At 38.7% G+C, this 18066-nt stretch overlaps 1 protein-coding gene across 8 annotated transcripts in view; it reads right to left on the reverse strand.

Moving 5' to 3' along the window:
• BCAS3 (BCAS3 microtubule associated cell migration factor) overlaps positions 1-18066 on the reverse strand; it is a 292223-nt gene that overhangs the window by 221073 nt on the left and 53084 nt on the right. For all 8 annotated transcript variants that reach the window (XM_065732043.1, XM_065732036.1, XM_065732037.1 and 5 more), the window contains 4 exons: positions 17933-18009; positions 16168-16251; positions 11215-11385; positions 2880-2973 (listed from right to left, as the gene is read on the reverse strand). In XM_065732043.1, the coding sequence (XP_065588115.1) occupies positions 2880-2973; positions 11215-11385; positions 16168-16251; positions 17933-18009 (426 nt within the window). The remainder of the gene's footprint in view (positions 1-2879; positions 2974-11214; positions 11386-16167; positions 16252-17932; positions 18010-18066) is intronic.

Here is an 18066-nt window from a genome sequence, read left to right on the forward strand (position 1 = left end):
CAGATGTGCCAGAAGTACAGGGTTACAGTCCCCAGTCCATGAATATTACTTCACTTCCTTGTATTACTTAACTCTCCTCTTGAAAGGTTTTAATAAAAGTCTTCCTAAAAGTTAGAAGCCTTTGGAAAAATCCTCTGTCCAAAAATGAAAGAGTGGACCTGATGCTCTTACCCCAGTCTGCAGCAGCTGCCTTTCACTGATACTCAGTGCCCTCTACACACGCTCAGAAATGGTATTTCAGGAGCTGGTTAGCTATTAGACAACTGGATTTTCAGAGCAGCCCTAGTCCTAATTAAAGAAAAAAATGCCAACTGCATGCCAAGTTTACTCCATATTTGCATACCTCTGAAAAAGAAAAGAAAAAAAATCGGCAGCTTGTCTTGTATCTGAACAAAAGGTGGATGTAAATAAGTCACTGCAGAAACATCTCCAGAGCACAAATACTGTGCAGACACCTCTGCTTGTTCCTTCATGATTTGGCCTCACAATGCAGCTGATGCCAAAGGCCACACTTACATCAAGTTCTGGCTGCCACTCGACCCAGCTCAGACATCCACACCAAGCATTTGCCTTGCAGAGGAATAAAAAGGAATTCTTTTTGGTTTCTAAAAGAAAAACTGAGGAAATTGATGACTTCACCCTTTACTGACATCAGTGAGTCTCTTTTCCCTTCAGTTGGATTTCCTCCCTACAACAAAGCAATACATTACTCCTTTTCAGGAACTATTCTAAGAACAAAATCCATAAATTTTGTCCTACTAATCCCCCACAGCTCATCATCATGTCCCTTGCAAGCACCTTGTTTGGTATGATACACACAGCACAATCCCCCAGCACTAGCTGACTGAGGATCCATACCTTCTACATACTGCTCACTGTGGCTGTGGCCCTCAGCCGCATTGCTTTACTACACAGAAATCACACAACTGTATTTTATATCCACTGAACATCAGTGGCTTCCAGTATCCGTGGTGGGTTTTTGTTTGTTTGTTGCTGCTTTATGGGTTTTTTTTTGTTACTGTTGTTTTTTATTTAAAGATAATATTTAAGTTTTTACAGACCTCAGGAGCCCATGAGCCCTTCAGATGAGACATGATGAAATGAAGATATGTGATCAGACACAGATAATAAAGCAGTTCACCAAAATAGATCACTGTCTGCCTTTTTGGCAGCAGCTTGCACTCGCCATGTCCTACTGCAGCTTCACAGACAGCACTTCGACTTAGGAGTAAAGGTGTTTTTTCAGTCCAACCAGCCAACAGAAGATGACAGTATCAAAAGCCACTTCTTGTTTTGTTCTGCTTTGCAATGAAAGCAACTGACTGGCAATACACCACAGCATAATGGATTAAGATGATGTTACAATACTGGCTTCATATGAAATTCTGTCTTGAAGCTAAATAAAGAACTCAGGTTACATTGTGAAGTGCTGCTTTCATACTGGAAGCAGCTGAGGTAATAGTTTTCAACTGTTCTGATATTGCTCTGTATGAAGACATGCTGTATGACTCAGTACCTTGCTGTTAATCATCCCCCCAACAAATATCTTGTAATGCACTATTTGCAAACCGTCACAAATAACGGATTGGAAAAAGCACCTTCCCCTGAAATATCTTATTGCACCATTAGGCCTCAGGTAACAGCCTGCCACACTGCATACAAAGGACCTCAGTTTTAGTGCCTGAGTAATGCAAAGGAGCCAGATTACGATACTGGCAATCCAATAATATGGAAATGTTCAGCTAAAACAAATTAATTTGTTTTTGCATGAACAGTTACATAAATGCAATCATAAAATTGTCTTTAAAAGACATTCAATTGATACCTATATGATGCTCCGATTTCAGCAGCTTTTTTTCATAATTAGCATTACTTGACTCATTATATTTATTACCTTCCTGCCACACCACAAAGCAAAAATAATACTGTTCTGGAATTGATGCAATTGATTCTCACTTATATTCAAAGAGTCCCACAACAGAAACTCTTCAGTAGCAGAAGAAAATACAACCAGATGAGAATGCAGTTTTTATGTCAAAAACTCACAGTGAAAATGCTGCGAACTGCACACAACTACTAAAGAGTTCTGACATAACAGATGGGATGTCAGAATGAGACCAACTGGTCACCTAAAGTGAAAACGTAAATGACAGACATTTAGCTTTATTCTTTGAAATGTGACCTCATCCCCAAGATCCCTGTGGCATTTGCTACGTTTTAGAGATGGTTCATTTTGGCTGGAGAAAGCTGTTGATTCACCAGCCACTTCTTTCACTGCTACTGCAATCAACCAAAACTATTTTTGCTGTCTTAAAATGGGATAATAAGCATGTTAGTTGTCAAATGAAGATTTATTAACAGATGAGATCTCTGCTGTCCATAGTTATTCTTGATTTATTGAGAGGAATGGGTATTTTGATGAGTTTTTTTGGCAGATTAGAGACTATTTTACTCAGAAAAAAGAGGTACAACTACAAACTTTCCAGGAACAAAACACATAACATTGCTTGGAGCCCCTTTAGAAACCAGTGTCAGCGAAGTCGCTCGTTTTATTTTAATATTTATGGAATAGCATGATTTAATAAACATGCTAAGCCTCTGGATAGCTGTGTGTCAGAACATCTGGATGCTGGCCCAGCAGGATACCCAACAAAACAGATCTCCTTAGTGCTCTGCTACACGTGAACTGCTAGACTCATACCATAGCATAACAGCTACTTCTGATTGAAATTTCTAGAAGATTCAAAACTAACCAGTGTATGACATTCAACATTGAACAGAACTGGTTGGTCATAATAGCAGTGCGTGTATGCGGGGTTTGCTTTCAAAAAAAAAAAAATTAAAAACTACTGTTGCATTAAATTAGTAAAGTAACTTACCACTAGGGTTAAAAGCCATGCAGCAAATAGGCTTTTCATGTGCAGGGAAGTGGGCCACAATACCATCACTGTCAGAGTCCTCACTGACAAGTACCTGCATAATATTAATGGAGACACAGTAAGGTTAGGAAATAAAAATCCACTTAATTGAAAATATCACATTACTGACACAGAATTTGTTTTATAGGATATACACAGTGCAACGAGCTTGAAATGTGACTGCACAGAAACTAATACACTCTTCTGCATTTTTTTTTCCAGATAAAGAGTGAGAAATATTCAAGTAATGTGCTACCACCAAGAAAGGATTACACTCCCTACTTACTCATCCTATTCAAATAAGCAGAACTGGGAAACTATTACTACTTTGCTTTAAGTATGAACGGCTGCATAGAATCTGAGGGAGGAGGGACTGTTCTGCCCAGAGAAGGCTCAGGGGAGATCTGACAGAGACCTGCAAATACTTGAAGGGAGCTTATAAGCAGGAGGAAAACCACTTTTTACACAGGTAGGTAGCGACAGGACAAGGGAGAGCAGTTTTAAATTAAAAGAGGGGAGACTCAGATTAGATGTCAGGGGGGATTTTTCCACCAAGAGGGTGGTGAGGTGCTGGCACACGCTGCCCAGAGAGCTGTGGGTACTCCATCCCTGCTGGAGGAGTTCAAGGCTGGGTTGGATGATGCCTTGGGCAGCCTGGTCTGATGCCTGATGTAGTGGTTAGCAGCCCTGCCCACAGAAGGGGGCCTGCAACTAAAAGCATCATTCTTCATAAAGGAAAAGATATCCTCAAAGTTATGGAAGAGAACCCAAAGATGTGTGGATCAAACTTATGCAAGAGCTTAAGAAGCATTTTATTCCTTGGTTACATTATGTTATAGACTAAACTAAGAAGAAGAATGAGAAAGATGTATCAGAAAAGCACTTAAGAAAATGGTACCTGTGGTAAGCAAGAACCACCTTCTTAATATGGAGATTATAAGTGCAAAATTCCCCATTTCATGTTCAGAATAATTTGTTTGCTGCTTCCAAAACAATCCAAAACGGTTCTAATACTTCCTACTCCTAACAGATATCAGAACAATTTAAAGATATTTTTAAGCTTCAAAAAGAGAAATCATCTTTAAATGTTTAAAGAAGTCACGTAATATGGATGCGGGGCCTGCGCCTGACTTACTTTAAACGTTCCAATTACTTGGCACTGTCACATAAGCACAATTATGGTTTTGCTTTCCGTTGTCAGCATTCCGTGCTCAGTCCAGAACCACTAACCAAAGGGTCTGGAGATCTTCCTAAGAGCTTTTCAAAGGAACTGTGTTCTTTTCTCAGGCTATATAAGCTGCTATAACAACTTCTGTACATCATCTTTGCACAACTTCCACTTTTAGGTAACGAAGACTTATCCCTTAACATTTCACTAATTAAAAATACATGATGAAGTAGCATCATAAGCCAGCCACACAAACCAAACCAAAGGGTTTCTAAACCCAATCTGTTGAGCAAAACTATTTGATCTAATAAATCCAGAGATGCGTAGGTATCAGCAGCATCTCAATCACTGCTAAAGCCATTCAGACCACAACGTGTGCTCTTTTTCAGACTGTGAAGTGGATGAATTTGGCATGAACTTTGATGTTGTATCTAAATTAATGGTAACTGCACTGCCCCAATCACCACTGCTTACACTCACCTTCCTGAAATAACACCTTTTGTGGTCAAGCTACAAGTTTTTCAAAAATCTCCCATCTCCACTATAGGAGCTGATTCTTTTAGCTACACTTCTCCACTGCTCATGACAGAAATAAAAGGCAGAAGAACATACTGGCATAACATCCAGGTGAGCTTGGCCAAGTCAAAAAGAAGAAACAAAAGCAGTAACAAAACACCTTCCTCACTAAAAAACCTGGAAATCCTTGGACTGTGGAGAATTCAACACTCCTACCACTGCAGCCACTGAGTGCACATGCCTGGTTGAGAGGCACACCCATGGAAACATGCTATGTAACACAAGATAAAGTTCCAGAAATGCTCTTCGCATTTTTAAAAGCAATATGAAAACATCCCTGTTCCTGGGGCAGGAGCGTACTTCTATTATATCACTAACTTGTACTTAAATCCTCAGACTGTACTACAAGATTTGTTGTGCCCTTTCCCTACGCTTCTGCACTGGAGAGCTAGGGAAAACATTCATCAATTTCAGCACTACAAAGGATGGGAAAAAAAATAAAAAAATCAAAGGAATTGCAGCAGTGGACTTCAGTACACCATCAACCAGAGCCTCTCTGGATGGGTCCTTCCAGCTTAAAGCCTGCTCTAAATTCACAGCATGGGTTTTATCATTATATATAATTTAAAGAAAACAGAATTATCCTTATGTAATACATGATGCTTTATACCACAACGTATCAGTTTCTGTATTAAAGATCTTGAAATGGATGCAACTGCACCAACACAATACGTGTCCCTGCTCACTGCAGGGCAGTTGGACCAGATGACCTTTGAAAGTCCCTTCCAACTCCAACGATCCCATGAAATAGTGCACATTTCATGCAGGTAAGGATGAAGACTGGAGCTGTACAGTAATGGAGGGGGTATTCAAAGCCTCTTCCACACAGCGTCACAGATTTCAGAAAACACTCTCTATGGGCGTTGAGTGCCTGAGAAATTGCTGGAGAGAACTGCATGGGTAGGTAGCAAGAGGCACATAAACCAGTGCTGACACTGCACAGCTTGCTCCTTTCGACCAGTTCATGGCTTCTGACCACTGGAAAGAGTGCAGTTGGACATTTTTTTTTTGGAAATAAAACCAGTGGTACAAATTGCCTAATAACTCGCACACGTTCTGTCAGAGAGCTTGAAGGAAGCAGCTCGTTCAGTTTCCCAAAGCACAGAGGAGACAAATCCCACAGGAATCCCAAGGCTGCAATTTTTTTCAGCCCAAGCAGGATCTGTTCTCCAAGGTAGAGGCCTCTTAACCACTGCGCTATTAACAGCAAAAGGCTCTAAAGTCCCTCACTGAAAAAAGTTCATAAATCTTTGCATTACTCTTAGAATTGCATCATTGCTGAGGTTCTTAAGGATGCTCAAGTATCTTCCTTGCAGAGCTCCCCATCGTTGCACACAGAAACTCCGTTTAGAAAACAAAACACAACTGACAAGAAGCAACTGCCAAGGCTTTCCTCCCAAGATGGAAATAACTACTCTGCCCATTGCTGATGCCCAAACATTGTCTCATTGAGAGAGCTTTCAAGAGGAGCCCAGCCTTGGCTGGACCTGCCAAGCTCTTGTGGCAGCTGTTACAGACTAGCAGAGCAGTTGGTAGGAGATGGATAAAGTCTTCTTTATCTCACTCTGAAAGAGAAACAGACATACACCTAGGGGATCATTACATCTGCTATCGGAAAGCAGTGTTTGCACTTGGGGCAGGAGATAGCTGAAGCCAAAGCTTTTTTCTCCTGTGCAGTATTTTTCTTCATTCATTGCATTTTCCATGCTGCTGAACAGAAGCCACTAGTAATTATGACTTCAATTATTTTAATCCTTAGAGGCAAATTACACCACTTATCCCAGCAGAGACATGTTTTTAAATAAAACATGAAAGTAACCCAAATAAAAATGGACACAAATTTAATCATGCAGGTCCTACTCTTAATAAAATTAAGAAAGCATGATCTAAGCATCATAAAAACAAATAACTTTGGCAATATTTATAAATACGAGTATTATATAATAAAGAGATCTGTGCACATACACTTAAGATCCCTGATTTACACAGCTGAAGATGGGGCAGCATCCACCCCAGTTCCTATGGCGAATGCATAAACCCCAGCCCCCTCCAGCTGACCTCCCCAGACAGCCTCCTCCAACTTATAGCCAAGGTCAAACATCAGTGGAAAAGGGCTAAAAGTGATAAATCTGTGGCATTAACTACTGCACTCCTTTTAATAGAATCCAGCATAAACTCAAAACAGCCTCATGCTCAGCCTGAACCATTTATCTGAGACAAAAATGTCTTCTTGACAAAAAACAGATCTGCTTTAATAAAGTAAGGCAGACAGTATTGTGCTCTGAGGGAATCCTGTTGCTCTTTTTATACTTATATATAAAAAGAATTCTTCTGTAATACATGTAGATATAAAAACTGGACAAAATTGATGGCAAATATATGAGCATCAGAATGCCAAATTAGCTTTTGTGAAAGCTGCTCTCTAAATAAAAGCCCCGGTGTTAATGATCAGTGGAATTATGTACATAGTTAAACTTTTATTATTGAACACACTTCACTGTTTTAGCTTTAGAATGAATTTCCACTACAATTCTTGCTGCTGATAAGCATCTTTATTCACTTCAATTGTTATCAGCTTCTCACCAAACGAAAATGAACTTTTGAAACTGCAGGGGTCTACAACTTTTCTGAAAATTCCTCTTTAATGCAATAAAAAGTTAATAGGGAACAGAAAAAAAGGACCATTCACATTCCAAAACTTAAAAAAAAAATAAGATAGCATGCTGATCTTTTAAAGTTATTTTTTAAAATATTTACTCAAATCTCTTCATGAGTTTTGGATACAAAACAATGATGTACCATCGATCACATTGCTCTTATCAAAAGCTTCAAGAACCAAGTTCTGTATTTTTTAAATGGCCAAATATTTCTCTGTCAACTACATGTTGGATGTTTAACAGATTTACATTCCGTCACAAAACTGGAGACTTTTGAGAAAGGTCATTATTGCAGACTGCACGTGGGTGGCCTGCTTGATGAATTAATTAAGGATACAGAAACAAAGGTTGAAAGAAAATAATTTTTCGTTTAAACTCAAGCCACTAAGATCTTACACATTTAATTCCAATTATTGAAAAAGAGGACATCTGTACAGCTTTAGTTTCATCCATTTCAACTAATTAATGGATTCAAATAAATAGTCATTACATCTAACTGAGAAGTTTGCTAACACTTCATTAGAAGGAAGTTTAAACAAGCACACAGCTCTGTTAACATATTTTGGTTTACCACAAAGTTACTTGGGCACCTCAGTAATTATTTTTACTCCCTTTCCAAATATATCATGACAGCCAACTCCAATACTCCTACATTCCTATGCATTTATTTAATGCTCCATACCTCATATTTTCTTAAAGTGGCCTCAATACTGGAAGTAGGAACTATCAAACAACGTGGGATGTGAGATCTCTCACTACAATATCCACATTTGTAGACAATATTAAAAATAGTTTCCCCTCAGATCTGCAAGATCACATTAGGAGACATCTCTGGTCTTTAATGGTGAATTTTTCAGAGGTAATTTAGTATGTCAACCTATGCCACAGTAGCACAGCACATTCCATGAGGTGCACTGAGCTCCATCTCGCACTCATCGCATTGGGTATCTTTGACATGGCAGACTGAATAAAGAAATGAGTGAAAACTTGAAGCTGCACTTATTCCTTCTGGCCTATGCACACCCAAACCATGTTCCTTGATCCTCTTGCTAGCAGGTAAACCTGCACAGCAGCATAAAAATCTCCCCCACTGAAAAACTGCTTCTTTCTCCTTCAAAAGGACATGCTCACTTGCCTTATATTTGTTGCTTTTCTTTTCCATTTTCTTTTCTAAAAGTGGCTTTGTTTCCTATTTCAGCTATATATTTTATCTCAAGGATCTCTTTTATTACTTGGAAATATTTTATTTCATTATAACACCCAGGCTGTGCAGGAAGATAGAAATCTTTATAGACCTAAAGGAGGTGAGGCATTCCCCGTACATTAGGAGCCAGCTGATAAGAAAACAGCTCTCTGCTTCTGAAATTCTCCTTGCTTAGTTATGCTGCCAACCTCAAAAAATGATGTATGTGCAGACACAACTACATTTACCCAGCTGCTGGGCAAACCTCTGTTGCAAGGGATGAAAGGTTTTCACACTGGAAATCCAGAAGACACACAGAAGGCATCATTACTTCTTCCAATTCTCCCGTCCATCACTTTTTAACAGAAAGGAAGGTAACACCGTACTGTGGGGGACCACTGGCAGCAAACCAATTTGCTACAGCAGAGTAAAATAATCTCAAAACCCATGCCATGAAAAAGAAGCAACGCAGCTCCAATGGTCCTACAGATTTCACATCACTGTGATGCCCAGCTACAATTCTATGTTGAAGTTCACGAGCAATCAGATTCATTGCAATGAGATTGCTCTCCTCATTTAAAGGTCAGACTTGCTGAAATGCTTTCCTGAACTGAAGTTTGAACCAATTATGTGATAAGAATGAGCCAGGACTACCCAGCTCGTACCAAGATGCACAGCCAAACAGCGGCGTGTCATTCCTCACAGGCCTGCACGGGATCACTGCCAGGCACCTGGGGACAAATCAAGTTGTGTCACTGGCAAAGCCAGGCCCTGCCACCTCCAGAGCAGCCTGCGTGCACAGAACTTACATTTCTGCACGGCAGTGGAAACCACCTGGGGTGATGGACAGCAGCTCCGTGGGACCGTGAGCATGCACAGAGCTCCTCGCACTGGGAGGTTCTCTACTGGGACCAGGTTGGATGCCAGATGTTATTCAGAGCATATCTGTTTATTCTTAACAAACTTTCTCTTTCCTAGACCTACATCTTCATATGAAAAATATAGTAAAAAGGCACCATGAAAATCTAACCACACAACATAAATTTTTTTTGGCAGAAAAAAAAGCCAAAATATTAATCCTGAAACCAAATTTTAGCACTGAAAACAAATGATTAATTTAATAGTATTTAAATTTTCAGACAACAAAAATATTGTGCTAAGACGTGCAAACAATTAGGGTACCTAAATTAGAGCTTCTTTCCTTGGAGATTCAAGACCAAAATTATTTTACTAGAACTGATGGTTTATTTATGTTACAGCAGCATTATTTGGACAAGGCAAGCATTATCATCTTTACAACTACTTTTCCATAGTGCCCTCTAGGCTTGATAGCTCCCTACTATTGTTAAGGTCAGAGGACAAGTTCATAAAACCTTTAAATCATACATAACAAGGCTTAAAGCCTAAGATATATCTATTTTTTCCCTAGATATTATGAAGAGGAATCAAAGCACAGACAATGACCATCAGAAATAATGACTGAATTAAAAAAGGTTTCATGAGAAATTTATGAAGCAATTATTTTTTTTTCCTGACAGTATAAGAAGAGTTAAAAGACCTTTTTTCCAGGTAACAAAAACAAATCCCAAAGGTCAGACTTGTTCTAAGATCTGACTTGGTGAGATGGTAGATAAAATAGGAGGAGAATGGGAAAAAGAACATCTTTCATTTTTATAGATTTTATTGTAATTTTGCAAGAAGGGCCTCAGATGTTGTATGAATAATCCCAATGCAATGCTACATCACCTGGCTAAGCACTTCCATAATGAGTCCTCAGAACAACTACACTTCACACAGCATTTTGGGGTTGTTAGGTCTATTTGTTCGTTTGTTTCCAAGTAAAATATTCTGTTTTCCTCAAGGTAGGAAAATAATGTAACTCAGCTACTGACCCATCACTAATACCTTACTAAATTATCTGCAATAAGCACCACAAAACAGGGAAAAATAGAATAAAAGGAAATTGTTTTGTTTTTTTTTCTCTTTTAAATTCAGTAAATGTAGACATTCAGAAGAAAAAAACCTTACAAAAGAAATGAAGTCTGTGAGAGGCAGTATGAATACTGTATCCAGGACGAGATACATACAATTGAAGTGACTGACAGAGACAGATATCTGCTGTCTATCAAAGAGACAATTAGTTCAAAACACCCATTTAAAGTCTGTGGGACGATGGGATGGATTTTTCAGTAGATCATTTTGGCTGAGGCACTGTAATGTTACTAGAGAAACACTGCAAATATTTCACCAAACAGCATCACATCTGACTATAACTTACTGTATATAAAATGTAATTTATATAAAATTATAAGCTTTTGTTTCTATCTTCTTTTCTACATTGGAATTAAACAACTCACCGTATTTCTACACAATCACATTTTCCTGCCATATTACATATTAATAAATATAATCAGACTACGTACACATTTCAACTGATCAGTATAAATCAATGTCAATTATGAACAAGTGTTAGAGAAACAAAATCTGACACTTCACACTCGATGCTGTCAAAGTGCCATATAAATATGTTCTAAGGACAATATATATTTTGGCGGAGTTTCAGCCCCAAACAGAACTTGGTCACAGCTGTGTGTGTGTGCCCGTAAAAGTTCCTGACCCAGCAGAAAATCTCATTTCAGAAGAACAAGATACATTTTCCTACCACTTGTGTCCAAACAAAGCCTCGATCTGTTTCTGTGCAAACTGCATTACCTGTCCTTCAGCCACGGTCTCCGTATCGATGATTGTGATGACTCCAGGCACCAGCGGACTGCGGCGAACATTGCTATGAGCTAAAATCTCTTCTTCAATTGCTCCTGAAGGCAGCGTCCCTGTCAGCTGTGTGACGACCTTCCCCACCATCGTGAGCCCGGTCTTTATCGTCTGTAAAAGGAAACAGAACAGTATATAACGTTTAGGGCTTTTTTGTGGATCTACTTTGAAATTTATTTTTTCCTCAACACAATTAACGTTGTAACTGGACCGTACGCACACATGAAATGTTTTTGTTAGTGATACTTGAACTGCAAGATGTTGCATGCAAGAGAGATCTCTTGAAAAGATTTAGCATCCTACCGACTCGATGCATTTGCTTTTATTTCTGATGTAAGTGCTTCCAATACATTCTCAAAAAATAAAAAAAATAAAGAACCCACAAAACTTTGGGGTTATCTGACTTAACCTTCTTCCTTTCTTGAGCTTTTTGCCCCTTGTTTCATCATTTCATCCTTCTAACCACCCTCTGTACCCCCACAGGGTAAGTACCTAACAGTGCTACATACAGAAACAGCTTGTGCAGTAATGGGGAATGCTGAAAATATCCTCCAGTGCAAAACTCAGGGAATTCAGCCTCGGACGGACATGACAGACGTTGTTTTCTCAGAAATTATGCATCTTCAGGCTTTAAAACTGAACATGAGACTCAGAGACAGCAAAATTAAAGACTCCGACCTCAAGGTGCTGGGAAGGACAACTCCCCACAATGCACACACGTCCCAGTCACAAATAACACCACTTCCCACAGCCTGCATGCTTTCCAGACGTGGAATTGAAAGTATACTAATTGCACTGATTTTTATTACCTAAAGATGCTAAAGATTTTTTTATGGGTTTGTTCTGGGCTTTTTGTGTGTTTGGTTTTGTATTTGGAGAAAGAGGGACAGCGCACAAATTAGGGAAAAGACGTAGATTTAAAAAATACACAAAGCACAACTTGAAACGTTTTCTCCTTGAATCAAGGGCTGTGCCTTATTTGCTATAAAGAACTGTCCAGATTTATTATGCAGTATAAATAAGAAATAGAGAAGGAGATCAGAATGGAATGACACTATAACAAGGCAATTCTTAACTAAAAAGACAAGCTAAGCTGCCTGCTAAATTGAAAAGGAAAAAATGCTCAACTCACAGGCTGAAACCAAGAAGCAGCCACAAATCAATTGCAACTGCTTTGTTTAGTGCTAAAATCTCAAACTGCAGTGATTAGAAAACACATTAGTGTTCATCAATTAGCAGCCAAACGTTTGTTTTAATAATTCATAGGAAACGACTTACACAAAGTCTGTTAGTGTGCTGTCAGGAAAACCTCTGAAGGGCCAACAGAATTAGGCGCCACACTGTATTGATGGCAATACCCAGCCAGGAAGCCTGATTAACCTCTGAGATGCCTCAGCTGATGGACTCACCCCATTAATGCTAATGGAGGTGCTACCGCTTAAAATCGAGCCAGGCCTTTATCACAGGAACGTCTTTGGGGTTTGAAGTCTTTAGTAATATCCTGCCATTTGTTTCTTACTTCTTTTTATACTCAGAGGCAACAAATGACAATGAAACAGATATCAACACTGGTAAATTCACAGGACTGAAAAGAGTCACACGAAGTAGATGACAATTTCCAACGAGCAGACCTAAAAGGGACCCAGCACCATCACAAGAACACATTTCAGCAGATGCCTTTTTTTTTTAATATATATATTTATGTATATATATTTACCCTAACTGACAAGGCAGTCTTCTCACCAACAGTTAAAACCATATAAAATGCACTGGCAGTTTACACAGAAGGAAATCAGAAAGAAATCAGCATAGAAGTACTATGCAGAAAACACCTACACAGGATCAATGACAAAAAGTGTACTCGGTGATCTTGGAAAATATTTTTAATTCTGTTACTAGGGGAACTGAGTGACAACGTGCCACGTATACATTTCAAATCTCACTAGCAAAAAAATTACCACGCTTATCTAGCAAAATGAATTACTGTTGTGTTAGACCAGACTGTGACTGCAGGACTACTGAGAAGTAATAGGTGTACAGAGATGTGGCTGAGGCCATTAGCTCAGAAATATCAGTGCTAAGCCATTACAGCACTTACTTCTCTGTGCTGTGTGTATATTTGCAAAAACTTCTCTGGTAATCTTTAACCTTTCCCATGCCATATCAGCTGTCCCCTCTATCCATTAGAGCTAATGACCTTGCTCTCACATAAGCTGTTAGTACTCATTAAGAAGTTATCAGGTAACAAGAGAAAACAGATGCAGCCTTTGCTAAATCACTTTACCACTACGGGATTAAAAGATACGGAGAAAGAATCAACCAAAGAAGTTATGAGGTGAGAAGAATTTGGTTTATAATTTGATACTGGATATTCAGCAGACCAAATAAATTTTAATTGAAATAAGTTAAAATTTGCACTGTCTCAATTTCTTTGTCATCATTGGGAACTGACACTTCACACTCAGTGAAAATGTTCTCACAGATAAAATGAAAATGCACGATCCAATTTCTTTAGTAAGCAACGATGCACTCTGTGCAAACACCAATTCTCCACGTGCTATTTCTGGTCTCATTAAAAGAGCTGTTCACATTCATTCAAGAAAAAAATATTCAAACAAATGTATGCATCCATATCTCATTTAATTGAAAAATAGGTACAACTTTAATTACTTGTGAAAATTAAAATGCAACACTCAGTGCCTGATAGGTTGTTCTTACATCTTCAGTGACCAAAAGTATACTGCTCCCATTTCTCATAGTAAATAAATTTAATGTGGCTTATTTGTTTATAAATAAAAAAAACTGTACAGAAAACAGAGCTATCAAAAAAGCTATGCCTTGGTGATCAATAACTAAAAGCCTCGTATTTAGTTAAAACAAAATGAATATACACTCAATTATAGATTAAAATTGAAACTAAATGCTTGCTGAATGCCTGTCTTCACAAAGATGTTTCCCATCCCTGTTCTTGTCACATACTCTAAAAAGAGGCAGGAAAGGGAAGAAAACTATTAACAAATTGATTTTAATTAGCATGGCAGGTTTTGAGTGCTAGGAATTCATTATTTTGGAAGAAGATCTGCACAGGCACCTCTAGAGTAAAGTGAGCTGGAACACGAGTCACTCAGGGATTTGCCAAGACCACGACTGAGGAGAACTAACAATGTCTTTTCCTATGTCCCCTTCCTCGCTGTATCCAAAAATCGATAACTAAAACAAGCAGTTTTACATTTGGTTCTGATCTAAAAACCAAGCACCTGGATTATCTCCCATCATAGCAGGGTTCAGCAGCAACAGGGTTTATTCAAAAAGATATTCTGCATCTATTCTACTCTGTTTGCTCAAAGCAGCAAGCAGGAGGTAAGGTCATCATCTTGGGCTTCACGGGCCTTGAAACCCAGTTATTCATGGTCTTTGAGGCTAAAGGCTTTGCCAGATGTCCTCTTTCTTGACTTTTAGACTGTTGAAAAGAGTTAAGCAGAGTAGCAAAGAGTTAAGCAGAGTAGCACTTAAGACTTAGGTGCCTACTGGAATATTTTAACAATCATTATACAGTTTAACACAGCTTTGGACTGTCCTTTGGTCATAACTAGGCTCGGCTTTGGCAGTACAGTGATGTGAGCTTTTACCACGTGTGATCATAACTGTGGTTGATTATACTCAGCAATTTGTTTTGTTTTGTTTCCAACTTATCTGAGCGATTAAAAAATGTTAACGATGCTGAGATTGAAGGCGTTCTGGGAGATACTCCTCTGCTTTTCATTGTTGGTGGTGAAGGAATGCGAAGAGAGGCAGCCAATTTCACTCAGTATCTTCAGAAGCCATTCAGGCTCCCCTCAGCAGTGCAAAAACACATCATTTTTCTCCCACTTTAACCACAGAAAGATTGTACTCAAAGCTGTGCTGATGGAATATGTTCATGTTTTGTTTTCACATGAGATGGCACGACCTATGTCTCTTCTCTCTTTGTGGGTACTTGTAACAGTTGTTTTCTTCAGTGACATTGAGCTTTCTGTTCTGTGCTGTCATTTAATTCCTATTATTAGATTTGTTTTGCTGTGTGTATCAGAAATGAAAAGGCTATTGGTTACAAGGAAAGCTTGTAATCAGCACTAAGTTTGCTAGACAATGCCAAAACTCACTTGTGTGTGAAAACATACGCGTGTGACAAAGAAATAACTTGGCAAAACCTCAAGGAAAGGAGTGGGGCAAAGTGGTCAAATGACAGTACTGCACAGTCCTTGGCTTCTTTGGACTTTTCCAAGCCATGGTCATTTTTTGATGCTATGAGAACCCAGCCATCTCTCTCAAGACAGAGGGATATTATAAAGTCATCAAAACTAAAAATACCTGGGCAAAGAATCTATACATAAACAGCCATTAATAAACTCTAACCTACTAGATAAATTAAAAAAGCTACTAGGTAATTAATTAGCTTCAGTACTGCACTGTCATCATTCAGGGAGATTAAAGCATGTAATGCTGGTGCGACTGAGTCCAAAAAGCACCAAGCACATGTAAAGTTGGTTTCATAATACTGAATAAAAGACAAATAATACAGTGCTGATTTCCCATCACATAAACTTGTAGGATTATAAACGGCCATAACAACAAAGCATTTTACTCCAATTTTTCTGTAAGAGTAGCTACTAATATGAACCTCTGTTTTAATAAATAAAAGAGTTCTAAAGGACAGGACTAGTTCATCAAAAACAACAGCTACTCAGAACGGTTCAGAGTCAGGCCCTGTATGTGGCTATCTCCAGGATCTTCTTACAGTTTTTCTTCCCCTCTTTTGTGAATGAGAAGGAGGGAAAAATGGTACAATTCAGCAGGGAAACCTAATAATTATCTTACATGATAACCTCTCCCAGCAGCAGATGATGTACTCACTTTGGCAGCACTAATGACTGTGGCAGTGTAAGACTGAATGTTGTCTCCACAGGCTCCACCACGGGACTGATGGCATCGGATCAGCTACAGAAGAAAGACAGCAACCAAGTAACTACTATTAAACTGCACAAACCCATAACCCATTACCATAACTCTTGTTTATCGTGTACAGTGGTGTGCATTTTCCTACAAACAGCAGAAAGCCCTGCTGAGACACTTAACCCCTTTTTATAATCTTCTGGGTGCCACCCAGACTGTCGCGTACGGAACTCCAGTTTTCAATTACAAGATGAACGGTCGCTATGAATTCATAAACTTTGAAATGGTGGGATTTGGGGTCTGGCAGTAATACCACAAATAAATTTAAATAAATATAATCAAAAGCTTTAGCCATGTAAATGTAACTTTAAATATCTGACATTCTAAGAATCCGAATGCGGCTTTGCTCTCCTTTTCATGACGAGCAAGCAAATCAATGACAAAGGAAGAAAGCTACTTCCAACTTTACATTTAATAGATTAGAGGAATGTATGTGGGGTTTACTGCATATTGCCTTCCGTCAAATTTAATAAATCAAAACAGGACTCTTCTACCTTCCATTAACCTACAGAGACAGTTCTTGTCGCTGAACTCTAACTCTCAAAAGAAGCTGTGCTTCTTGCTAAATAAAATGGCACAGAACTGTGGATATTTGTGACTGGTACACAGAACACGTTGCCTGTTTAACTGTTTTTGTTGAAAGAAAGTGAAAAAAGCTGGTAAGATTTTTGTTTCTAGAGTCATTTTTAGATAAAATGAAAAAGACAAACTCAGAGGAAAGGGGAAATCCACAGAGAGTATACCTGGGAACACATGGCTATTTAAAGTCATTTTCAAATGTAATTCTCTGGTCGACATTTTTGGCAGTACCACTTTCTACATCCCAAGCTGACTGGTTATGTTTAATCAAACCACTTAGGTTAACATTAAAGGAAATGCAGTCCCCAGTTTGCAGAGAAATCAGTTGTGCTCAAAAGAGTGCAACAACAAACACATTTATAAAGTCTGCTTCTCTGATGAATTCTGATTCAGCATTATAAAACAGCTACTCCAGGCACAGGTGGAAGGGAGAAAAAACATCTGCTCTGAAGTAAAAATAAGGCATCAGAAGATGTTTGGAAACTTTAAATTCACTTCAAGCTTCAAATACACAGTCCCTTCTCTGGCCCAGAGCAGGGTGAAAAGGTGGTAATTGTTTTGTTTGGGATTTAATTTCCTTCTTATGTCCAGAAATAAGAAAAATTAATTTGATCTTTTCTTCCCCTCCCATCCAGAGCTTAAAAAAAAATCAGTAAGGACAGATTTCTTAATCTACAGAGTGCATTGCTGTGCTGTCAGACAAACTCACAGCTCTGTTTCTACTGTTTGCCAACACAGACTTTAAGAACCCTTGCTTCCTACCTTTAAGAGGAGCTTTAAAATTTACAAATGCAAATTGTATTGCATACTGAGTCACTCCCTGACCATACATATTGATAGCTTTTGTATTTATGCCCTCCAAGTTCATTAACCTAAATCAAACGTGCAGAGCAAAGATATGACACATACGAATACCGAAGCATGACTAGTGCAGGTCAAAGATTAGATGTGTCACATTATGCAAGTCCTCTTGCAAAAGATCATCTTTTTCACATAGCTTGTTTCTGAGATTGTTTCTACATTCCTATCTAGCTTTTGTTTATGGAATAGAGAAAGAAGTATTTTTTAGAAGTAAATGTTTTCTTACCTTATTTTCTGCATAAGCAAGCCAACGGCTTCCAAGGGCAATAGGATTCATGTTTGGCCCTGGGCAGGGATAGCAGCCTGAAAAGTTTTAATAGGCAGCATTAAGAAATATCTTACTGAGTTGTTACAAAGAAG

Source organism: Cyrtonyx montezumae, unplaced genomic scaffold (genome assembly GCF_038088225.1).
Source record: "Cyrtonyx montezumae isolate F1298 unplaced genomic scaffold, pur_monq_1.0 scaffold_15, whole genome shotgun sequence".
NCBI lineage: Eukaryota > Metazoa > Chordata > Aves > Galliformes > Odontophoridae > Cyrtonyx > Cyrtonyx montezumae.